Source organism: Gambusia affinis, linkage group LG17, assembly GCF_019740435.1.
Source record: "Gambusia affinis linkage group LG17, SWU_Gaff_1.0, whole genome shotgun sequence".
Taxonomy (NCBI): domain Eukaryota; kingdom Metazoa; phylum Chordata; class Actinopteri; order Cyprinodontiformes; family Poeciliidae; genus Gambusia; species Gambusia affinis.
Genome location: NC_057884.1, coordinates 5742964 through 5769639, shown reverse-complemented (window position 1 = coordinate 5769639; position 26676 = coordinate 5742964). Strand labels below are relative to the sequence as shown.

At 37.8% G+C, this 26676-nt stretch overlaps 2 protein-coding genes across 5 annotated transcripts in view; both read left to right on the top strand.

Annotated features, from left to right (window-relative positions):
* LOC122819440 overlaps nt 1-10482 on the top strand; it is a 128610-nt gene extending 118128 nt beyond the window's left edge. The window contains exons 5-6 of the mRNA XM_044096176.1: nt 9761-10091; nt 10203-10482. Of these exons, the coding sequence (XP_043952111.1) occupies nt 9761-10091; nt 10203-10482 (611 nt within the window). The remainder of the gene's footprint in view (nt 1-9760; nt 10092-10202) is intronic.
* A 1748-nt stretch (nt 10483-12230) lies between these two features.
* Nucleotides 12231-26676, top strand: part of LOC122847241 (netrin receptor UNC5D-like) — a 234592-nt gene continuing 220146 nt past the window's right edge. The window contains exon 1 of one of the 4 annotated variants that reach the window (XM_044144747.1): nt 12231-14661. In XM_044144747.1, the coding sequence (XP_044000682.1) occupies nt 14577-14661 (85 nt within the window). In that variant the 5' untranslated portion in view covers nt 12231-14576. The remainder of the gene's footprint in view (nt 14662-26676) is intronic. The other 3 variants (XM_044144745.1, XM_044144748.1, XM_044144746.1) reach the window with 3 other exon arrangements.

The following is a 26676-nucleotide window of genomic DNA, read 5'->3' as shown; positions in this document are numbered from 1 at the left end:
CTCGAAAATGTTTACATTCAGAGACTGAAGGTTTGCGCTCATTGTTTTTCAAGAAAGCTCAAATTAAAGCAGCCTCTTGCTCTTCACTTGCAGACGACCCTCACCTAGAAGTCTTGTAGTCTTGTAGTCACAGTAAAACTGAAATGTTTTGTGTATAAATTTTGCTAAGAAAGATGTTGCTTTTTATACATTTGTTGGCTAACTTTATGTTGTTCTTCAGTTTACTACCTACATCCTGCTGTACATCAGTGCTGACGTCCCTTTTGTCGCAGTGCTGACAGCAGATTTTGCCATAGAATGTCGCAAACACAGCAAAAAGACTGGGAAAGGGAAAGATGTTGCATTGAAGTTGGAAAAAATCTTAGTTTTAGAATTTTTAATGTACGTTTCTTTTCCTGGCTCTGACTTGCGCTTTGATATAGGTCGAAGGTCTGAATATAATCTGCAAGAATAAATTGTTTTTATTATTTGAGGCTGTGGAAGTGAAGTTCTCCATGTCCAGGGTGTTTCATACTTCACAAGAGCTAAATTACAGATCTCCTTGGAAGTCTTCATAGTTCTCTCCCAGTATGGCACACCTGTTTCATATTTCTTAGGTGCAGCACAAAAGAAGGTTCTGCCTAAGACTTTGTGTGTAGACCAGCTTGTAAGAACAGAATCACGTCTCTCTTTTTTTGTGCAGTTCTGGGAGGAAAAAAAAAAATCTTTATTTCCAAAACTTTGTAAATTTAATCTTTCTTATTTTTGATTTCATTTTGTGGCTAGATGTAAAAGGAATTCATGAATGAAGAACCAAACTAAGCCAGTCCTTAAACGCATCATGAAACTGAGAGCTTTTTGCGCCTGTGCTTTGAAATGCGTTTGCAAGCAAACAGTGAAAAGCAGCATAGCAGTTCTGTGTTACTGGTGCTTCTTTTTGTACAAATTTGGCGTGTCTTCTTTCTTTACCAACAAAAAACCACAGTGAGGTTTATTTGCTCTTGGAAATCCAGAGAAATTAGACACATTTACTATGTGCTTGGTTTTTGTTTGTTTTTCCTGAATGCTCCGGTAGCCTTCAACCAAAAATAATTGGACAAAACAGTGTTAGCGCAGGTACTGAGTGGGAGGCTTTATTTAAGAAAAGTTTTGTTTTCTGTTTGTGACAAAGAGCTCCTAGATTAAAGCAGCCATTCCACAACTTCATAAAAAAAAAAAAAAATCTATTAGTTTTTTTTTTTCCAAAGCTGGAGGTCAAATAAGAAAAGATAGTTTTGTCCAGTTAAATGTAAAAACATAACCATTTACCTGGTTTTGTTAAATGGTTTTATTTATACCACTTATGTGTGGTATTTTTCTTATACCACACAAAAGAAAAATAATAATAAATTGTGCATTTTTCAAGAGATTTTATTGTCTTTTTTCATTCAGCTTTTGCTGGGAATAATGTGAGCAATGCACCAAAAAAAAAACAAAACAAACAATTGTAGCCTTTTTCAAAAACTAGATAGCATTTTTTTAATAATTAAGAATATGAAAGCCATAGATTGCGACAGGGCATTTTCCACTGTGTATGTAATCGTAGTTTTCTGATTCATACAGCTCAGAAAGCCATCAGGAGTTCCAATAAGGACATTTAGCCGATCAAAGAAATACTTTGTCAAGGAATTCTGATAGACAAACCAAGTCAAAAATAGAACTTAATTTATGTGAGGCTTTGCTTCCTGCCAAGAATAAAGAATAAGTAATGGAGGCTTATTTTGGCCCTGATGTGGGATGTGGAGGGTTAGGTCAATATCCATTTCCACCCTCAGAAATCTGGATAAGCCCTCGCTCCAGCTTTATGGGAGCACTGGTTTGACAGCTTGAGTGCAGCAATACAGACTGCAGGTACAGGAAACACCTTTGTATTTAGTTTTTGCAGAAAAACCTTTAGCCTCACAGTCGATTGTGAATTCTGGTTTTAGTGCTCCATGAGTTGAACATTGTCCTCGTCAATTGTGATGTAGAACCTTACACAAGATCGTTCACCAACAAATTCATTTTTGGAAATGGTACAAATGCCAATGCTGACAATCAAATGTTTTATATGACTTACACAAAGGACACAGTACATGTTAGCCTGTCTTAATGCTGCTGTACATAACATTTACAAAAATTTGTCTGTATTTGTTGAAAAACATCACCGTGTCGCAACAGTATGTCGAAAAAAGCCACCACTCTCCTACATGAGCTACTATTGCCGCCTGATGAAATGCACAGCTTCCGGTCAAAAACAACTAATCAGAGGCAGGAGGAAGGTCCTAAAGCTGTCAATCGACCTTGTGTACACGCTGCTCGATGTGCTAATGATGGAGAAACAACTTACTGTTCCAGAAAAAAAAAAGTTTCTCGCTGTAATCGGTGGCTATGCTAACTAGCTTTTGTGGCAGGCTGTGTTGTGGCGAACAGTCTGTAGCCGAGCAGAGAACGCTAAAACCCTCCTCCTGGCTCTGACTGATTGTTTCTGACTGACTGGTGTATTTGTGTAGCTGGTAGTCGGAGCCCTGGGGGAAAGCAGACGAGATCAATTTCTCCACATTTATCTGTCTTTTATGATACTGCCATGACTTAATAATTTGTGTAAAAAAAAAGTCTTTAATTTTCTTTAGAAGTTGCGAAATGAGAGGTGATGTGCCAATTCAGTCTCTAATTTATTCAACTAATCCACTGCATTTAAAATGTATTTATTAAAACACCGGTATTGGTGGACCAGTTCAAAAGTAAGATTTTTTTTTTCTTTACAGGAACTGTTTTGTTCAAACATTATTATTTTTGAAAGAGTCATTTTAGATAAACCTACATTAATGTAGATCAGGGGTGCCCAAAGTGCGGCTCGGGGGCCATTTGTGGCCCTTGAATTGATTTTGTGAGGCCCACCAGCAAGGGGACTGGATGACTTGACTTTTTATTTGTGATAAAAGTAAAATAATGACCAACATAATTTACTTACGACAGTCCAAAGTTTTTCTTTTTGTAACCAAGCTTTTATAATTAACAGAACCATGTCTGTTACTAAAAATGTGACTTTTCTGCATCCAAATCAACTATAATCTAATTTATTAAACCTGAGTAAATACAAGTAGTTTGACAGAAAGTGATGCAACTCAATGCATTTCTTTAAATACTGCAAACGTCCAAAATCCTGTGTAAAAACATCAAATCACTTCTTCATTTGCTTCATTTTTTTTCTTTTTTATTTTCTTGGCCCACAAGTACTTTTGACTTGACAATCTTGGCCCATGTGACAAAAAGTTTGGACACCCCTGATGTATTAATACAATCAAGATCACACTAATGGTCTCTTGCGATTGATCGAAGGACTAATTCCTAACCAGTTGAACGCACTCATAAACTGTGAAAAAGGCATTGCGTTTGTTATGGTCACAAACTTAATTCCACATTGTACAAAACAGGGTCTGACCAAAAGCAAAACATGTTTGAAAGCCGCAACAGGACCTCATGTTCCACGAAATGCAGCTTCTTAACGCTCACAACCAACTAAGATGTGCCATATTTGGAAAGGTAAACCGTGTGACGGCTGCTTTTTGATTCCCTCTGTTCAGTAAGAGCAATGCGTTCATGTCCCTTTGTGTTTGGACATGGCGTTAACTGTTTATCTGGTATGCGAAGCCCAGCTTAAGCCTTATTTTGTGCATACCTTATATAACCGATTTGCCTATCATCTACATATATGGTAGATCTGCTTTTCAGACTTTTGTTTCTGTTTTTTTGTTTCATTCGGATTAAAATGACCTTATCTGTGCAGTTTTTCCTTAGCGATAGACAAGGAGATACAGGATTTGCAAAGTATATATATTTCCACCCTTCGCTTTACACCCCATTAAAACAGAAAATAATAAAAGAAAAAAGGGGGGGAAAACCGCCCACTCCTGCCATATATGCTTGATTCAGTCACAGGGAATTCCTGTCTTAATGCAGTCTATTATGGTGTAGTTCTTCGGTCCATCACAAACTGATCTAGTGCTTATGTTTTTGTTTATATATATATATATATAAATATATATATATATATATATATATATATATATATATATATATATATATATATATATATATATATATATATATGTACAGAGAAGCTGTGCAAAGCCAAGAAATCAAATTACAGATTTCTTGGCTTTGCACAAGAAATATATGCAAAGCATACTGTGTTTGCGATACACTCGCAAACACAGTATGCGAGTGTATCAGTGATTTTTGTGTACATGAAAGCCATAGTTCTTAGAAATGATGCCTCACGCATCAAGAGATTATTTAACATTAGATCTCCTTGTTTTCCAAGTCATTAAAGTAAATCCTTCAGTTGTGTAACCTGGGATAAATAGTCACTGTCATATTTGGTCAGGCTAAAAGGTGGGGGTGTTGTGTCAAAAAAAAAAGTACAGAATTATTTCCTTATACTAAGTTATCTTGTAGATCCTTGCATTAAATAAGGTTTTGACTTGTAGCTATCCTTCTATTGAAATGACTGCTTTCACAAATTCTTGCAACTTTCCCATTACGTCCTACAGCATACAGCTGTACGCAGCTCCCTTTTTTCTTCCACTTGAAGTCATTTTCACTCGCTTTTGATCACAAGAGTGCAACAACTAATCACACCCCCAATGAGCTTGTAGGAGGTATGCCTGACTGCATGAGCATGTGGTTTGATACAAGGAGATCTGGTCCTTATCTAATCTTGAATTGATTGCTGTGCATGTTTTTTTCTTCCCTCTCAGTGGGAGAGCTCAAAGTCATCTCCTCTTAAGTCAAATCGTCCCGAGTAAGAGTTTTAAGGAGACTCTTGACAATTCACAAGATATTTCTACTTTGTCTTGACTTTCACCGCCACAATATGTAGCCTGTTTTTCTTTTTTGTTTTTCGGGTCTTACTGTTGGCCTACTTCAAGTGGATGCGACACCTAGTAGTTATGCATTAGTTTTGTGGGGTTTCTTTGCAACACCTTGCTATACATTTCTTAACCCTTTCATGCATGAATTATGATCCTTTGTGTCGGGATTTTTTTTTATTTTCTTAAGGCATAAAAAAGGTAGGAAATTTTTCTTTTGTAATTTTAATGGGGTTTTTTTTAGGTGATCAATTGTAATTTTCTCCAAATACAAAGTTGTTATTTGAAAAATACATCAGTAGTATTGTACTTTAGGGGTTATCTGATGTCACAATATATATATTTTTTTTTTAACCTGCAAGAGTCGTCTATAGTAGAAGGAGGGACAGGGTCTGTTGGCATGCTTTTTTGTCTGTCGGCCATATTGGATTTAACAAAAAATAATTTCTTGCATTTGCAGCTGATGGCCAGTAGTTCATAGTATATTTTATGATGCATTAGAGTCCACTTCAGTGGTCTGTGTGCATTTATCAAATAAAAATCCACAAGAAAATGGCTTTTAGATGGCTGTCAGCTGTAGTGACCGCAATGCATGAAAGGGTTAAACATGTTACATGGGTCTAAATAGGATAAATCAAAGCACATTTTGGGGAACATCATATTTTTTAGCTTTTCATCTCCCTGTTTTATGTCATGCCTCTCACGACAACAAATTTGTTATTCAAGAACACATTCTCTAAGATCAATAAACCTTAAATTCTGTCAAACAGTGGAACTGGAAGACATTTTAAATATCTAAAATAAATAAACAAAACAACAGAAACCACAAACAAATTGAATTGTGAAGTCTTTGCAAACAAAGATGTCTTCCTTAAAATGAGCTTGTTGAGGTCGAAGCACCAAACTGAAGACTTTTGTCATCCAGGTCTTGGCAGGAAGAGAGAGAGAGAAAAGAGAAAAACGATAAATCATGCAGATGGAAATTTTTTTAATTTATCGTGCGATTAATTGATTTATTGGTAATTGCGACAGTCCTATGTACAGTATGTGTGTATTGGGAACAAGAATGTAGAGTTCATTCTTACTTTTGCTGTAAAAATAAGCATCTCATTTTATTTAATTTGTTCCCACATTTAGAAATCAACTGACCATCTGTAGTGGGGAAAGTCGAAGGCTGAGTTTATCTGAAAGCACATGAAGAAGTGGGTGAGTCTTTGTCACCGTATAGACAAAGTGTCTGCATGCTGCAGCTTTGCAGTATTCCACTTTTAGTAATTCTCAATTAGTGGCAACATTTTCACAGTTGCCATGCTAATATTGGGAGTACATTTTTACCTCATGCAAAAGCTGAGTGGCAGCTAGGCTTTGTTGTTGATAAAATTGCATACAGTGTGTGAAGGAGGACAATGCCGGACCAAACGAGGAGAAGCAGCATTCAGCATCTACGCACCACAAATTCGGAACAAACTTCCAGAAAACTGTAAAACAGCCGAAACACTGACTTCCTTTAAATCTCGACTAAACACCCACCTGTTTAGGATTGTATTTGAAACGTAATCAATTACAAATTTATTGATGGAACTTGACTTAATGTCGTGTTTTGATTGTTGATTCTAAGGTGCATCGTGTTTCTGTGTATGTTATGATGTACAGCACTTCGAAATGCCTTGCTGCTGAAATGTGCTATACAAATAAAATTTGATTTTGATTTGATTTGATTTAATCAAAACTCCATGTTTTCCTTCATCAACGCCACACCGAAACACAATGACGTGATGGAGATATTAGTCTCTGGCTTCTTGGCTTGTTTCTGTTCCAGCTTTCCCGTTGCGTTTGATTCATGTCACCAGTTTTATGATGTCTGGGACGTTGACTGCCCGCCCTGTTGTAGTTTCGGCTTGTTTGGTAAACAGCGCGGTTCTTTTCATCTTTCCCTCCTCCATTATTGAGCCCAACGACTGATAAATGAAGAATAAGTTGCCGACAAACACACCCTGAAGACATTGATTCTCTTTCATCTCTACTGTAACATAATTGAATCTTTTTGGCTCCTTTACGCCTTCGCACCCTCTAAACAAAACAAGCAAAAAGTGCAGAATTGGAAAAATGGAAGTCGTTGTTTCAGGATCGGCCAACACATAAAGCAGATGGTAGAGCAAGTGCCCCGAGGAAATCTGGAGAGTGTCCCGCTCAACAGAAAAATAAATAAAACGGTAACTTTGAAATGAAAGCAACACTAGTGTTTTTCTCTTTCTCTCCCTCTTTCTTTCTCTTTCAAAAATCTTCACCAAAAACTTGGGAAATAAATTTCAAACGTTGCTACTTTGCCTTGAACGCTCACCACGTTGTTCAATGTCACAGCGGCTTTTCTATGCAAGTGAGCGGGAAAGTCCTCACCTAGACTGGAATTTGTGTTATAGTAAGTGCAGCATGTGAAGAATGAGCCTGATGCTGCGGAAGGCGGTATGCAAGCTCAGCAAAATGCTGTGTGGATCAAAACAAAAACCATTTTCATACATAGTGCCTGTGTTTAAAAAAAAAAGAAAAGAAAAGAAAAGGAGATTCTGCTAACTCAGTAAAGACCCTCCGAAGTTTTGGGGAACAAAAGGCTGTAGATAATGCTGATCAACATATATCCTGAGACAAATAAATGCATAATTTTATGTAAATTCAATTCAGTGCACTGAAGACAAATGTGGACTTTGTGTCAGTCAAAGTGGTAGTGAGTCACTAAAGCCGCAGGATGACAGTAGCTCTTTACACGGTTACATCTTGCTTGGGCAGAATGTTTTTTTTATATTTTTACTCATGAATTTGTACAAAGCAGAGTTTCGGAGACGATCCTAAACCCAGTGGCGCACGGTGAGGTTGACGACTGCGGGACTGCTGCATTTTGACATTGAAGCACTTGTTATAAAAATAACTTTTAATTATGCTTTAATTGGTTTCACACATTTAAAAGTCTGGCTGCTGATCGTCCCGAAGAAGTATTCGTCCTGGATCAGTCCAATTCTGCATGTATGTTTTCAGTCTTTCCAATGTGTAGAAGAAGAGCAACATGGATCTGTTATTCATTTTGCCTGTGGGGCTCAGCACTGCCCCCTATCAGTGCAGCACGGTACTTTCTACCTCACACTGATCAGAAAGATTAAGGTTCACATATTCATTAAACATATTAGGCAGGCTATGGAATGTTAGCATACAATACATGTGTAATAAAATCGTGTATATTGCCAATTTAAAGAGATATGATGAACAGACAATGCAAAAATTCAGCAATTCTGACTATAAAAATGTTGAAATTAGTGAGCGCATTTCTCGCTAGGCCTTACCCTAAAATCCAACATGGCTGCCGAGTGTTAAAAAAGAAGTTATAGTTATCTAATTGCACTTTGAATACTTTGCATTTTCATAAGTCTCATACACAGACAGTATGACACAACATATTAACACATTTCTTAATTGTTTGAAAAGAAAATTTAAAGAAATGATGTCTTGTTAGCTTAGCGTTGCTAAAAGTGGTTAGCTTGTTGCTAAACACAGCAGCTGGCCCACTTCCCCTGTATTTCCTTAAGCCTTAAACATACTTATGTTGGGTTTGATCTTGTAATTCTCAGATTCATGTTTTGGCTTCAAAGCTAAATAATTAGCCACTAGGCCTTCTGTTAAAATTTGCAGTGCTCAAACTGCTCTCCACTCCAGTCATTTCCTTTATGAGTGGTTTTTATCCAAGGCAGATACACGCTTCTTTGGCAAGTAAAGCTAATCCTCTTGACTGTGGCCTCCTAAACCTCTTGTGAATACAACTGTTTGAAAAACCCAATCTTAAATAGAGACAGAGAGAGAGAGAAAGAGACTAAAAGAGACTGGAAGCTCAAATCTGCTCCAGTGCTTTCAGGTCCTTGAAATACTTCCATAAACAATTCAATTAATCATCATAATTAGGAAAGTACAAACCTACTCTGTATATAATGGTTGGTCTTGATTTGAAAGATTGCCTCCAGCTTTTAAAGATAGGACTGTGCAACACAAAATTATATGAATAAATGGATGAATAACAGGCACCAAAACAGTGCTCGGAGGACTACTACTACACTTGAAAAGGCTGCCTGCCTTTGCCTGCCCAGCCAAGCAGAGTGACCAGTGGTCCTAATGGTGACTTGAGCCTGAGACACTTCATGAAGCAGGGAGGTTCCTACAGAAGAACAACCATATGCACAGCATCACAGCGGATGGAGGTTCTTTTTTGTTTTTTGTAAACTGACCAGACGTCAATAGTCCTTCAGAGACAAATGGCAGCCAGATGGAAATTAGTCTTTTATTTTGAAAGGGACAATCTTTAGCTCTGGTGGGAAAAAAAAACTACAGATCTGTTTTGCAATAATTCCAAACAGAGCCACTGGGAAACTCATTCTTCCACTAGCTACACTTTCCTAATTGTTGCAATTAATACAGTTAATTTTTTTATTTTTTTTAAAGAAACAAATAATTACAGCTTTTTGCTCTAGGACTTTAGAGCCACCGAAGTTAAATTTATACAATTTGAGGAGTTATGTAGTGCAAGTAAGACAATTCTGTCAGGATGCTAGTAGCAAACCTAATAAAGAATCTTATAATAATAATAATACACTTTTTCCAAGACAGCAAATGTTCTACTAAAAACAAAAAATAATAATAATTAAAAATAATAATAATTTTAAAATGCATAAATGTGACTAAATGAAAAATGTTTCTGTTTCTTTGTAATCACATCTATTTTCTGAATTTTCATTATAATTAAGTTTACTAGAACGGCCTTGCACATCTCCTTGTAAGCAGAACATTACACTTCTATCAAACTGTGAATGTGTGTTTTGTACTTTCTGAGTGCGAGTATGTCACAATTAAAGGTGAAGATGGAGACAGAGTACCAAACGCTGGAGGCCAGGCCACGATGCAGAATAGAAGAACTTTATTGCAAGCTGGAACCAGAGACGAGATAAACATAGGCTTGGCAAAACTAGCTAACGTCAGAGGGAGGAGAAGCGATTTTCCTCGGAACAAAGAACATGAACACCGATTGAAGTTTAAAAATTATTTTAAAAAAACCTGTGATAACCGATTCCGCAAAACGAAACAAACCGTAAAGCTGTTGGAACAACATGGACCAAGTCTGAAATCAAGACATCAGAGCCCTCAGTGGTGTTGGATGACTCTTTGTAGTCTTTATCTAGTAAAAACGTATCAAAATGTTTACACTGTCAGCCTGTTTTCATGGAAGAACATATTTATATTCATATTTGAAATTTGTAATTTACGAATATGTTGTCGTGGCTTATTGATGCTGTGCAGCTTGGGAGGAGTTTGTCTCAACAAAATAATGAAGCCTTGGCACAAATTCAAACTGGAAGACTCTCTAGCCTCACCTGCATCATCCAATCAGTTCGACTCTTTCATCGCCGTAGATCCAACCAACCAAGCTCCCGCTGAAAAGGACCTCCATCCATGGCATCTCCCACTTTCCAGCTGCGCTCAACCCACCTCCGCCCCTTCTCCACCTCCATTGTCCCGGCTCTTCAGGCACCCATCCTTCACCGACCTCCACCACCAGTCTACGGGCTCCGGGGGATGACATTCCTAATCAGCATCGGGAATGCTCATCCGAGCTTATTGCAATTCACAGCTCGATGTCCTCAGCCGGGGCCCGAGTGCCAAAGAACTTTAATTCATGCATGTCAATAAACCCTTTAAATCGCTGTCTTTCTCCATCTGAGTCTCTCCAGATTGAATTACTTTTACAACTGGAAGCAGCCGACTAGCATCTCAAAAGCTCAAATAAAGACTGGCTAACGCAAATGAGGTGGATAAGCAGTGCTTGTCAACAGCTGATGGCTTCATCCAAGATATGTTATAGTGGAACGACACTGTAGTGTTTTTGTTCATGAACGATCCGTTCAAATGAACAAATAATTTCAATGAATGAACTGAAACCAGTCTGGCTGCACAGTGGCGCAGCTGGTAGAGCTGTTGCCTTGCAGCAAGAAGGTCCTGGGTTCGATTCCTGGCCCGGGGTCTTTCTGCATGGAGTTTGCATGTTCTCCCTGTGCATGGTGGGTTCTCTCCGGGTTCTCCGGGTTCCTCCCACAGTCCAAAAACATGACTGTCAGGTTAATTGGTCTCTCTAAATTCTCACTAGGTGTGAGTGTGAGTGTGTGTGAATGGTTGTGTGTCCTGTCTGTTTTCTGTGTTGCCCTGCGACAGACTGGCGACCTGTCCAGGGTGAATCCGCCTCTCGCCCGGGACGTAGCTGGAGAGGAACCAGCAACCCTCCCGACCCCATTAGGGACAAAGGGTGAACAGAAAATGGATGGATGAATGGAACTGAAACCAATCATTTCATTGACTGATTCACCCAATGAGAGGTGAATGGGACTACCATGATCCCTTCAGCCTGATTTTGTTTTGCTAGGCTACATAGTTATAATCGCTGTTGTTCTTGTCCTAAAGTGAGAACAAACCATTTCACATTGGTTCCATTTTTGTAGTTCCATCTACAAAAATGGAACTAGGTAAATATTACACAACAACCTTTTTTGCTTCATTGTGCTACGAATCAGCAGTTAGCATTGTATCAAAGCAATATAATTCATTTGATGCACTAAGGGTATGTGTGTGCGTGTGCGTGTGGGTGTGTATGTGTGTTTTATGTAGGTTGACACAACACTATATCCTAGCTTGGGGGAACAAAGAAAGGAATCTGGTATAAATTGATCATTTTTAATATAGGGATCCTATAGAATCAGTACGCACAAAGTGAATTGAATCAGTTGTTTGCAACACCACTCTGCAGTTTGGAAATTGAGCAAAGCTCTCACACAGCAACTGTCTTCAGTCAGAGGCCTCTTCAGATTTACTGCAAGACTGACTCCTACTGAAGAGCCTTTCTGTCTACAGCATCATCATCATCGACTGTTTGAAGATGCTTACAGTATTTTTTTCCCCCCTTTGAGAGAAGTAAAGTATTTTTGAATTGAATGATAACAATCTGCACAGAGCAAGAATCTTCCTCCTGCATAGCCAGCTGTTTGGATTTGTCAGTTGGCTTGCTACAGTAAAAAAAAATAAAAATAAATAAATGAGTTGTTGCTTAGCAACATCAAAATCATTGTTTTCTACAGTGAGATGCTTTTTAATTTTCAAGGCCTTTAACACAAATATGGGACAATGTGAAATCCATTAGAGATGCAAGGGGATATTGTTAGCATTATTATTGTGTTTCAATATGTAACGTGTGTCTTGTCATACATACTGATTATTTACAAATGTTACTCATAACTCTGGCAAGAAGAGCAACGATTCAATTTGTCACATTGCAGCACAAGCTGTAACTCAAACATACAAGAGGCTATTTTGCAAAAACATTTCCAATGCCTTTCTTTTGTTCATAGTCTGACAGTTAGCTCGATAGCCTTCAGCCCATGAGAAATACTTAATGCACGGCCTATGGGTCTCTTTTGGGTTATTATCTAGTTAACCTCGCCTGACAGCGGAACCCCAATCTCCAAGCAGGGGAAATGAACAAATGAGGTTTCCATCAATACTGCAATAAGCAAGGTTAAAGTGGCACAATTTGCATAAGAAACAGACCTACATTCAAATATACATCTCAGAAACATAAGTTAATAAAATACTGTATGTAATCAACAGACGGATTGTGTCAAGAAGGATAACTTCTTTCAAGGATCATCACATTTCTTATGACAGCAGCAGCTCGTTCTGAGCAATTTACGGTTACTAATGAAAAGGCACGTTTGTTTTTGTTGGTTTTTTCTGGTTTAATGTACCATCTTAGAAACAGTTTTGAATTATCTTTTTGCCATAACACACACACAAAAAAATGCAGTGATGCCAATAAGATTGCTCAGCTGTGTGTGTAGTGAGTGCATGAGGTGCTTGAATGAAGCATCTTAATTTCACTGTAGTGTTTTCCCCCAGCATTTCAATAAGAATCATTAATTTGTGCCCCACAACAGTCTGACTGCTGTAATTACTTCAGAAATCCACATAAAAAAAAAAAAAAAAAACTTTAATAAGCAAACCTACCCAATGGCAAGAATGAGCTAATCCTCTGCTAACCAGCATTAAAACGCCATTTAAATGCTAATGCCTCTTCAGATACAAATAACAGCCTAAAATAGTTTGTGTGTCTTGGTTTACAGTCTTCAAAATATAAAGAATTTCATAAAGAAAGATATAATGATGAAAGAAAATGTTTCTGGAATTGTTAATATGGCTTTCTGCTCAGGATGGCATGGCATAATGGATGCTACAAAGAAAAATAAAAGTTACCTGTCAGTTGTACAATGTGTCCCTTGTGACTGGGTTATGTTTTAATAGCTGAATAAAATCTGAATACCAAAAATTGGTATCTGTAAAAAACAAAAAACAAAACAAAGAACTGATTGGCGAGTTAATTTTAATTATGTTTCGAGTAACAGCATTCTTTTTTTTTCTGCCAAAAAGTTGTCCACTTTCGTTTGGAGGTGGTAGAAACTGGGTACCATTGATGTAGGGATTGCCAAAGACAATAAAAAAAATTGAGATGTAATCTGAGCAGCATAGGAAAATTTTGGCACTGTTTATGGTCCCTGGCTGGTTTTACAAATGTACCCATATACGCACAAGATACAGCATGAATTGTCATATTTCAATACTCAATAATTTATGCTGCCTGAGCTGCGGTCACATTTTCACTTTTGTTATAAGGCACTCATAGATTTTTTCTTTTTCTTGGATTGCTTGTAAATAAAACATTAATCTTTGTCCTTCGTCCCCCAACTCTCAGTAATTGTCATGAACTTAGCCGGAAGCAACCCCTTTAAATAAAATCCTGCTTAGAGCCTCATACCACCTCGGGTCCGTTCCGGCTTTAATGTTCTGCTTAAGAAGAGAATATTAAATCATTTCTAATATAAAAGAGAAATTGAAGCTCTAATCATTACAGTGCAAGATGAATTATATTATCTTGCTCTATAGCCTCGTTTAACTGAGATAATGCACGCTTAATTGGCAAAAGGACACCAATCAGAGGCCATATGCTCAAAGGCTGCAGATAGTCATTAATTAGTAAAAACGCAATTTCAAACGCCATTTGTAAGAGCCCACCCCAACCCCAAGACACCCGCTCCGATATCCGCCACCACACTGCTGTCTTGAAAACAAGACGTGAATAACAAACAATTAAAACAATCTGACTGCTTGTATCTGCTCGTGGCAAACAAACAAACAACCGCACGTGCGTTTATCCACACATTTTATTTCTCAACAGGTCCACCCTCTCTCTCTCTCTCTCGCTGCTGACTCCTCTCTCTCCCTCTCTCTCCTCCTCCGAAAACCCCTAAAAGCCACTACTGCTGCTGGCTGCCGCGCGCTCAGTGATTATTCCGCTCTCGCTCAGCTGAGTGTCGGCAGCTTCAAAGCTCAGCACCACTTTCTTTCCCGTCTCTTTCCCAGTCACCGCACTGCGATTCCGCGAGGTGAGGTTCATAGCTTCACAGCTCCACAGCTCAGCACCTGACTGTGCACACTAGCAAGCAGCCCGCCGGGACACCGAAACGGGTAAAAGAAGAAAAAAAAAGAAGGTGGTGTGTGGAGGGGACGACAAATGCTCGAGACCCGCGGCAGGTGGCCCCAGACCCGACGGGGAGGGAGACAAGCACAGCAGTGATGGGACAGTTTTCCGGAGGATGCTGCTGGAGTTTTTCCATCCTCGTGCTCCTTGGTTTGCAAGTCCCGGCGACGTTAGCTCGAGGTAAGAACAAGACTTTAATGAGCTCTAAGTCTGCGAGAATAAACTCTAAGGTGTATAAATGGATATGTTGTTTCGTTTGGCGTTGGCTGTAGTTACCTTGGAGGGTGAAGTGGGGGGAAAGCAATTTCCCTTTTTCTCACGTGCGTGCACTTCATAAGAAGTACAATATGTTTAGCGACTGGATTTTAATGACTGCAAGTTTTTGTTAATGGTGCGTAACAGTGACGTGGGCGTCTGCTTGGCGTGATTAATCACATATAATTGATGTTTTAGACTGTATAGGCATGAAGTTGAATAATTTTTGCTCCTCTTATGCTGCGTTAAAACTGGTCACGAAATATAATCGCATATTAGTGAGTGAAGATTTGTCCACTAGTGCTTAGCTGCGTATGTGCGCTTTTTTTTTTTACATTATTTTTTACATGACGGGTCCTTCAGAGTTTAGTGAGGGGAAAAATAGTGATATTCAGCAGGTTCACATATATCCAAAAGCGTGGGCAGTCGTTTCCACACATGATGCATTGTTCTCCTGTAGGCTTGGTGATACAGGAAAATAATTGCTTTGTGGCAAAATTGTCCAGAAATGAATACATAATAATTAGATGTTATGTGCACCTTGCAAATCTTGGCTGCGGAGTAGTTGATCATAAAGTCTTTTTCTCTGGGTGAATCCATGCTGACCCATTGACTTCCATTTAACTTGCATGCCAGTGTAACAAAGTAGCATTTGCAAGTCAATTAGTTAAGTAGCCCTGAAGGTTTTCATCTCTTTGCATTGCAAGTTTTGAAATTAGCTTGGACTTGAAAATTTGCATAGCATACATATTAGATTAAGCATAAGTATCTTAAGTACAGCATTTCATTCAAGGGTCAGGCTGCTTTTGTTGTTGATATATGGAAGGTCCTGGAGACGACCTTTAAAAAAAATACAAATAAAAACAGTCTTGCAATTGCATTTTGTAGCATCTCCACTGTGGCCATATTACATTTGTGAAATGTTGCTGTGATGTTCAGAAAGAGCGACCAGGGCTTGGCAGGGAAACAATGCTACAACTGCATGAAAGTGTGCCTCTGTGTTTGAGGAGGCAGTTTATATAAGCTGCATAGGTCCTTTTTGCTGGCTGGCGATGGCTCTTACTCAGGCGGTTTATGATAAATATTTATGTTTTTCAATAATATAAATGTCAGCAGTCAAGTACATTATGCAAACATGAAAGGATGCATAAAGGAAAATCAACTCTAAGGGCAAAGAAATAGAAGAATTTCAAAGCATTTCTAAGTTATGGCTGAATTAAAAAAAAAAAAATTACCAAAATATATTTTGAGTTCCCTTCAGTTTTCACGTTGGGTAACGTGATTTTCTTAAGGATATATTTCTATTTTCTGAAAGAACAGCGATGTTCCAATTACTCTCTATTTTGTTTTGTTTTTTAAATGGATTTTCATGTTACTTCTTCCCATAAGCCTTGTTAAAAAAGTGATACATTTACTTTTCATCAGTCATACTGCAATGTTCAGTTCTCTAACAAAAATATGCATATTAGGAATAAAACACTTGTTTTTCTCTAGAGAATTAAAGATCTAAGTGTTTATTTATCTCCAAAGTGACTATCACGCTAGTTGTACTTGCATGCATATATGTATATATATATATATATATATGTGTAGAACCAAGATATATTTAGCACCGACTCTCAGTATGATGCTCATGATGTGTTTGTGACAAAATATAACTCAGCATTTTCTCTAAGTTGACAGCTAGTTTCTCTTGTGTTGGAACTGGAGCATTAACGGTTTGAGGGTGTGAGCTACTGGTGTTCTGGCAACGACACGTTCTTGTGACACTGGAAGCAGCCGTTTTAGTATCTCCAACGCTGTAGCCACACGCAGACATTTTGGCAGGCTTTCAGACCCTTCGTTTTTATCCGTTTTGGGTGCTAGGAGGATTAGCACTTGTCGGGAAACCTTTTTTGCACTTTCATTCACCAGACACATTTTTCTCAGCCTATAAGTGTTGTTGTTGTCACCTAACCTGTCTTCCCTGCTGCTCCGCTCAGCACTATCAGATACCCAAACACAGTAAGAGGAAGCGGGGGCGAGGAAATAATCCCACTGTAAATAACGGAACAAGTTGGATGCAATGCTCACGCTGAGCTGAAATAGAGTGACTGCACATACATTTGCGGACTAATGTAATTGCATACCTTTCTATTGGTTTTAGAATCTCATAAAGGCTCCCAGAGGCTGTTGTTTCCTGATGCAGGCTTTATTTGTCATGTAAAGATTTCATCATGTTTCAAAATGTTGGGGGGGAAAGTTAGTAAGTTAAAATTGAATAGCAAAGAAGTAGAAGTGGCAAAGTCAAGAGAGTTGCACAGCTTGGATGATGACTTTCATGTACAGTATGAGCTGTCGTATGTTTTAGTATTCTCATAAGCAGTGAAATTGTATATATTTATTTGGATTATACATATTTGACTTGGTAGGCAGAGTTTTTTGAGCCCAACTTTGGTTACTGGTTGAATATGTAAACGCAATGTGTGTAATAATGCACATGACTTTAGATCTCAGTTTAGTAAAAAGTGGAATTTCGTGGCTTTACTTTTATGCTGTGACTCATCCAGCCACACAGATCCAGATTCAGTAACATTCAAAAATGTCTGAGAGGAAAACCAGAAATTTTGCATATCATACCTTTCTAAATCTTGCAGCTATGTTAGGGATGGGGGATAAATACGTCTATACTTTACAGTCACGTAGTTCTAATTATGCTGCAGGTGTGCTACCTCTCTCTGCATCTCTCTTTATGGTTACTGCAGTTTAGTGGAAAATGTAAATTTTTAGATTCTCTACATGTAGTTTATTATTCTCAATGCCTCACCTCCCAGCCTGAAGGCTTTAATATGAACCAAAAGCTAAAAGTATAGCATAACAACACTGACATGTTCTGCTGTTTTTTGGGTTTTTTTTTCTGTTGTTGGATTGCCCCATCGTTGATATTGTTTAGCTTTAGGCTTTAAATGATGACTCTTTGGGGAAACAAACATCTGTGAAGTTTACTTACTAAACCCAGTTCTTAGTATACATTAACTCCAGTTGTCCAGCACTGTTTAAAACGCATGATCTGGTCATTAAACGGGACTCTCCTTCCCTCGGTCCTCGTCACCTGTTCCCCACCACCAGCCAAACACTTGAGGGAAAGGGAGCACTATGTAGCTGACACATCATTACACACTACATTCACTTGCTCTCGGATATCAGGTATTTACTCTTTTCAACACTTGTTTGGATGGTATTTGGGTTTACATTCCACAATGCAATTTAATGGATTTTTTAACGTGTTATTTGCTCTTGTATTATGCCCCCTATCTGCCTTTTATGCTTTCCGCCGGTATATTTTTTTTGTGGCTGAGATCCAAATGCTTACGTATCATGTTGTGAAGCTGTAGATTGCTTTAGAAAATGTAGGTTCGTATGTTGTTAAAATGTTATTTAGGTACTGATAAGCTTAGTTTCAAAATGAAAGTAACACCTCGGTCTGAAATGGGTAGCTTGTTTGCCCAAAGCAAGACACCAGCATCTCTAAACGTATAAAGCAGCTGGAGGAGCAGCAGCACCTTGGTGTTCTTCCTTACAGATGCCAAATTTACCTTAAATCGCATTCAGCTGAATAAACACCACTTTCAGCCCTTTGTAGCTAAAATGTCTTTCATTGCAAATTTTACGTCACAACAATACAGCAGTGCTCCAAAGCCCAGGCACAATACAGCAAATTTCATTTTACTGTTTGATCAAAACGGTTCAGCAAGCTCTTTGTTGAGGATTCACATGGGAGAACATGCAATCCAGACAACCTGCTGGTAGAAATGCCTCATGGTCTGGCATGGTTTAAAAAAAGACAAAAAAAGATTATAGAGATGGGCAATAAGAGAGATAGAGAATGGAGAATAAAGGGCAATAGAGTCATCTCTGACATGTTTTATTTATCTCAAAAATGACTTCCGGAATCTTGCTCAAGCTTCGAGTTTGATTTCACTGACGTTTCACACGATATGAACTCAGTGGCACATTTAGGAAGGCATCCACAGTTGTGTTATGGTGGTCATGCTGCCCACTTCACTACTGCATTATTCAAAGGGAGTCCATTACTTTATTCAAACCCATCAAGCCCCTCTCCCATCATTTCCTCTCGACATTCAAAGGAAACCAGGCTCACCCAGAGCCAAAGACGGTAGGGGGTACTGCTTAAGGAAAATGGACTTTAAAGCAAAGCATTTTGTAACCTTACACTGGGAAGCTTTAAAGTACAAGAAAATGTATTCTGTAAGATATGAAAATAGAGCAGTGAAATGTTATGGCATACCTGTATGGCTATTTTGTTGAGTCTTGAGGATTTAATCAATGCTTTAGCCCTATAAGGAAGAAGGAATCAGTCTAGTGACCATTTGTTTTCTCCTTAAAAATATTTCCTGCTTTCAGTCATAAACATTTCAATGGCTAAATTCTGTTGTGTTTATGTAAAGATTGTTGGACTACCAAATTTCTGTTTATCTTGTCTTTTTCAGGTTTAGAACCTTAAATTAGCCTGACATAGTATGGCCCAAATTCTGATTTAAAAATATTTATAAAATTACCCCATACTTGCAGTGAATTAATGCTAACGTAATATTACTTGCTTTTGAAAAAGAGAACAAATACATCTCTATGGACTCTTATATGGTTTTCCAAAAACGACACTCTGGACTGCATCAACAAAAACATACACATAGTTACACACTTGTCTATGGATCATATTCTAACTATTCCCCATCAGTTACACGTGCTGTGTGTTTTCATGCATGCATCGTTCTACACAGTGCTAGTTTTTAATGTTCCATGCATGTCAAGGCGTGGAGACAATGACAGGGTGTCAAGTGGAGCCATTTGTGTTACCTCTTGCAGATTTGCCTTGCAGCCTCTTGTCCTCAGCCTTGAGGCTTTCTCTTCAGCAAGACCCTGCATTGCTGTTATGTTTTTTATACCGTTGAAAGGAAAGCCTTGGAGATAACTGCCCATCCCAAAAGCACTCTTCAATGCCTCACTGGCCAACTCAAGGGCATTGCCACAAATGTTAGATTCAAACCATACACTGTTTACCTCTGTGCTAATTGCTGCCCACACATCTATCTTTCTTTTTCCTGTCTTTCTTTCTTTCTGAACTTCCAGTTTGTGCCAATATGTTGCACTCTTGTTCCCTCTAAAGTGCATTTATTTCATAAATGCCCCAGCCCTTCATCCTTTCTCGTTGCCCACTCTTCTCTCGCGATTTCTTTCAATGTAATTTAGTTTCAGTGGATTGCAGCTCTGACAAATGCTTGGGTTGTGCATCATTTCTCAACTCACCTGACTGAAGAAGAAAGGAGAGCTCGGTGTGGAGCGGAGGAATAAAACCACAGGGAGATCGAAAGACGAATAGGAAGGTTACAGTGCAGAATCCTTAAGCAGCTCATGTTATCAGTAACTGCCACAGCATTTTGTCAGTAACAGCGAGGGCCTGTCACTGCTCTTCCTGATGAATTAATTTCAAGAGTAATCAAAAGCAAATGCATAATTAATGACTTTGATCCTAAAGAGAGGGAGTATTTTTGGCACACAGTAGTAACAATGACCATAAACGAATCTTATTGTTAAAATTAACCTTCGATTTAGATCCGATGTACCATATTCCTTCACCATTAAAGCCAATTTTTGGCATAAAGCTATTAATTTTACTTTCAATACGCATACATACATTTTCAGTTTTTTCCTTTTAGTTGTAAAAAAATTAATTCTCATAAGGATTCTGTCTCTAACAAGTATTGGACTCTTGTGACCCATCAGAAAAGACATGCTTTGGGTGGTTTAATTCAGTCATGACATTTATTCTAATCTCTTGTAAAATAATTTTGGGCGGGGGCATCTTGAGTGTGTTTTTAATAATTTTATGACATGACAATTTAAATGAATCTTTGAGTTGTCATTAAAATTATTTGACTAAATGCACTACTCCAGTGTGGAGTTTTCTATAAGTGACTTAAACAGATCTGCCAATCACTCGTCCAGATATCAGGATTTTTTTTTTCTTTTCTTTTAAGTCCATAAAAACTACCCTTGTTCGGTCTATAAACACGTCTTACTTGGAAGCTTATTTTGTTGAGATTAATAAAAATTAAATAGCTTGGTAGCATATGTTTTGATGGATAGCTGATAATATTCTGGAGCTAAAATTTCTTCTTACATCAAAGTATCTGCTGCACATTTTTCCTCTTTTATGTGTTATAGTCCTCGTAACTAAAAAAAAACAACAAAACATAGCAATCATGTCAGAGCACAAAGAAAATCAGAAATTAGTATTGGAGAGATGTGAGATGTTTTGCTTCTCTGTTACAACTTCAAGCTTTTCCAAGAAGCAACAGGTGCAACCAGACACTCTTTGTTTTAATTATGTAACCGTTGGTTACCTCCGATATGCTGGTTATGTTTAAAAGTCTTTGTCAAACATTTTTAATGAGATGCAATGATATAACATTTGGACTGATATTGATATCTGATGATATTTCTACAATGGTTGATGCACAATATGCACCGATTCTACAACTTTATATATGTTTCTCTACCCTTCTGACACCATAACAATGAGCTCATAGATGAGATTGGTTCTCTGCGTCAGTCAAACATCCCACAATTCCACGCTGCATGATTGTCACATGACTAATTAAATGCACAAACATTTACAAGATGGAAATGCATATCAGTTGTTAATATTGACCCAGTTTTATTTATCGGATCAATATTGATGTCCTAAATATGGGTAACAATGACCGATACCAACATTAATGCTGATGCATTGAATGTTTCTCATTTGGATTCTAAAGGATTTGGTTTTCTTTAGGTGCAGGGTAAAAAAAAAAAAAGAAAGAAAACACAGAAAATATCTTGAAACAAATAAAAAGAAAGGTCAATGTAATGTGAACATCACTAATTTATGGAATATGGAGAAAATGTTGTTTATACTAACGTACTTCAGAAAAATATGTTTCAGTTAATATAGGGAACATACCCAAAAAATAAATTACAAAAATGTGCGCAAGTAACATCTGGTAAAAAAAATTCTTGCTTTTGTCCCCCCCATGTTTAAATTACAAAAATGTGTTCATATATTCTATTTTTCTTTTAAAATTTATTTCAGCTCTCACTCTTTCTAAAAAAAAAAATAAAAATCCAAAAACATTCAGTGACTCAAGTTGCAGAATAAGAAAGAGGCTCAGGCTGTATTTCTTTCGGCACTATATGTTCTCAAATTCTGTTTGGTTCTTTCGTAGGTGTCAGAAATACAAGATGAGGTTTAAGAGTCCCTCTTGGCATATGAAACCTGCATAATAACTCTCTGAAGTCATGCGTGGCAGTATGTTGTAAAACCAACAAGGCTCTATCATTCATAAATTGAAGCACAGAGCACAGTTAGGTAGGTCCTTGATGCTTTCTCTTCAGAGTCTTTCAATCTTCTTTCAGCAGAGTGAGTGTTCAGAAACACTGTTCTAAAGAAGTGCGTAAACCAACGTGTGCCTAAAGGATACAGCAGAGCAAGGAGAATATATGCAGTGTTCAAAATTAAGTGACTAATGAAAGCAACTGGGTGCACTAGATTTTATTTAGAGGTGTCACAGTAATTAGAGTCAGGTTTTCTTTCTGAAAAACAATACAATAATGTGCTACTTCAAGTCAGTGTTTCACATAAATTCCAAATTAAGTACGCCAAAGATCGTGGTGGAAATGTGAAAATATGTAAATGCATTATTATTTTAAAATAGACTATTTTATACAAGTTGGGGGGGAAAAAAGGAAACTAAAAACCAGGAGAGCATGACCAGCTGCTAATACTCCCACTATTGAAGATAAATTGCAAACAAAATCAATTAGAAATAGAAATGTAACAAATATTGTAATAACAAAAAAGTAAGTTGGCCAATATGTTGCATTATTTCAAAAGGTGGCCGGTGTAGAACTGAATGTAGATTTTGTAAATAAATAATCTGGTAAAGTTACAATAATTGTAACTTTATTGTCCCCAGTGGGAAATTTATTTGCAGCAGGTCCACTCATCAAACATCTACGGTACATAAAAGAAGAACTAAAACAGAAACAGACAAATTTTTAAAGTGTCAGCATCAACAAAGAAACGATGCTTACGGTTTTATGTTATGAAGCATAAAAGAAACTGTATGGTTTATAGGCACTTTTAAAGATAAACTGTTATAGATGATCGATGGTGAGATGGATTATACAACAATCAAAACCGCTAGAAATGTTTAACGTTATTGCTCAGGAATTTTTGAATAAGACTGTGGATTAAAATATTTGTTGTCTTTACTATCAAGTCGTTTTAATACAATAAAGACAATCCAATCAATAAGTTGTACTTGAATGTACTATAGAAGCCACCCACCCGATTATTGAATCACCACATGTTGGGAATTACATAGGAATCGTCTCATATTCTCGTCAGTTCTACAGTATTTACTTTTTAAACGTAATTGACTCCCTATTACATAAAAATTATCATATATAATCCAAATAAGTAGCATTCAAAGTGAATGTGCTGTCAGTAGATTGACTGTAGCGGCACAGTAGTAGAAAGATCGGTGGTGTGAAGACTCGCATGCTGTGAAACAGCAGCTTAGCCAAATGCAGACGACACACTCGCCATGCTACAGTGTGACTGTGAGACTTAAACCCTCCCAGGAATGTTACCACATGTCATGTGTAAATTAGGACATTGTTGATATGACTGCATCACTGCTGCTGTTCCTTGTGTGTGTGTACGTGTTGTTTTTTTTGTTTTTTTTCGGCATCTGTGGTCATGTTGATATTTTAATAAATTAGAATTTTAATCAAAGGACTTCTATTTACATATCTTCCTGTCCCTCTTGTGTTGGAAACAGTTTCTCACAACAGGGCTTAAAAAGGCAATGCTAGAATATACTGGAAATACAATGTTGCATAAAATTTTGTATTCATGTTTCTTTCACTTCCAAAGCATTTCTAGTAATTGTGACATGTTTGGTTTCTGGTTGAACATAAAAGCAGGCAGAACCAGAGGCAGAAAGGTGAAGTGATGAGTTTCTAGTAATGGAAGATATAGTCTTACAGAGCTGCTATGAAAGGCACAGGGCATGGAACGGGTCTGAGTATGGAACAAAACAAAAAGCAGGAGGTTGAATAGAGGAGGAAAAATGACAAAGGAACCAGATGAAGATGTGGTACAGCTGTGGCAGAAGGAGACCAGGTATACTGAGGGAGGAGGATAACTAACAAAGTGATCTAAACTAAGACCCGAAAGGAACTACAACACAATAATGCAGTAAAAGAGTTACCCGGATTTAAGAGACAGAACACGAGAAAAAACGAAGAACCTCAACACAAAACGCTTGACTAACATCCCCAAGGCATTGATTGCCTCTCAAAACTACCATCTAAATCTTATTGGCATGGCGATCAGTGGTATTTTGAGATGCTAAGATGTTATTTGAAAAATAAAAACAAAACTTAAAAAAATAAAAGCTCGGGGGTGGTCTTAGTATTTTCTCTGCACCTGACTGAGCAGAATGAAGATGATGTTTGAATCCTTGCAGCTCCCCTCATTTTCATTAAAGAAATTTCAGTGGGTTTGCCAAGAAAAAAACCAACATTCTTCTTATTGAACAGTGAGAGTAATCTTTAGGGGACAAAAGGCACATCTATGTTTAGTTTGATTCACAATGTCTTCCTTTTCAGCTGTTTACCTCTCTTACATTGTTTTGTGTTTTTATTCAGCAGCAAAGAGCAAGTGAGCCTAATAAAAGGGTAAAGCTTAGGCTGCACAACTTCCAGCATATCTGGTGTATTGTCCCTTTTTAAAGGTGCTCTGCATCACATCTTAGACCCTTTTGGCTACGATCAGCAAATAGTGTCTCTTTTAACAATCACCATGGCATTTCTTAGCTGCTCCTTTTACTCATCTAGTGAGGGCAGCTCAATTAGGATTGAATGACATTGTGTAAAATAGAGTTGAAAGGGGATGTGTCTACCGATGTAACTTAAAAATCTCAGCCTTTTCTCATTAATGTAATGATAAACTGATGATTTGTATTTTTGTTTTTGGCATTTCTCTGCTGCCTATCTTTGGTGCCAGTGTTATAAGCCTATGACGACGTCAGTTTTATATGTCTCACTCGTTTATATTAAGCGACATTTAACCAATAAAGAATTAAGCGTTTCAAAAGAAAAAGATGCATTCAAATTACCTCTTGACTTAGTTTAATCTTTTCTTTTCATTCTGTATGAACTTTGTTTGGGTTAATTTAAAAGCTTATCTACTCTTGGGGTTGAATGTTTTCCTCTTTCTTTCTGAAGCAAGGTTATGCATGTGTAGCTTTGATGAGGTTCCCCTTCAGCCAAGGACTCCCCTTTGTCATTAAGACAGATAACATCTATCCGGCTCATCGATACATTCATTTAAAGAGTACTTTTGTTTCAACCCGCAGACAGGGCAATCAATAAATAGCTTTGCCTATTTCAGCCTCATTCTATCTTGATTCAGCCACAGTTGAAATAAAAATAACATTTTGCAGGGCTTCACATTTTATGCATCTTAAGATCTATTATACAAGTAGAAATGTTAGTTTTACATGGACAAACTATACATAAAAATCCCCCCAGGAAAGTAGATGTAATTAAACACAAATAAAAACCAGTTAAAAAGAAAAATTGAAACAAATACTTTTTGGAACTAATGGTTAGCTAGTTGTTGTATTCTCAAAATTCCCCCGTATCTTGTTTATTTACCAGACTGTCACAGTTTCTGTTTTCTACCAAGTACCAGAAAACTGTCACACAAACAATTAGCAGTGGCCGAAAATTTTTTCCAATTTTTGAAAAAGCTTTGCATGTGGTTAGCCAGCCTGTTGAGAAAAAAGGACAACTGGTTCCTTTCTAAAATAAGCAGAAGAGTCTCAAACACAGATATGATGGGGTGAAAAGCTTATCGCACCCATTAATTCTTGGGGACCATATGTCTTCACCAGAAGGTGACATGTTTACATTACACCATGTATTACCAGACACACTTCACTTTAACAAGAAATATTGTCATTCTGATATTGCAACATTATTGAACTCCTGTTGAACTTTGCAGCTCTGCTTTTTTCCCCACATCCAAACAAATTAAACAGCCAGCTTTGTTTTGTTGGTTAACATTTTTCAGTCTGTTTCTTAGAAAATCAGCACAATTTGAGGCCAGATTATTGATGTACCGGGAACGTTTTTGTTGGATATGCAGTTTTCCACAGTAATGTCATGACAGTTGTTCCAAACACACAGCCTATTTTGAGTTCAGAGTTTGATATGATGCTGTAACTTGGGCTTCCTGATCAGAAAAACGCTGCATTTGAAATTCAGCCATGGTCGTAAATTCTCAAGTGTCAATTGCATTATGCCAGTGCTTCTCAATTCCAGTCCTCGGGGCCCCCCTGCTCTGCATGTTTTAGATGTGCCTCTACACCAGAACAGCTGATTCAAATGATTGCATGACATCTTCTGCAGCCACCAAGTACTGCAGAAGCCTGTTAATCACCCAAAGATTCAATCCAAGTGTGTGGCAGAAGGAAACACCTAAAACATGCAGGGCGGGGGGCCCCCCCCGAGGACCGGAATTGAGAAACAGTGCATTATGCTAACCTGGCCAAGCTAAAAGAGAGAGTTTTTTTTTTCCCCCTCAGTATCGCTTACTTTTGCAAAAGAATCAGTTCTTGGTGTCAACAGACAGATCTATTATTTGTGTGAGAAACTGCACATCACACTGTTGCATATCTACAGTATTTCATTCCGATGATTCTTTTTTTTATTTTTTGAGGGGGGGATTGTTCACCTGTCATGGTCTTCAGCCTACGCATACATGTGCTGACAAGACCCATACGCAAAGCACTGAAATGAAAGAGCAACTGAAATTGAAATGTCAGC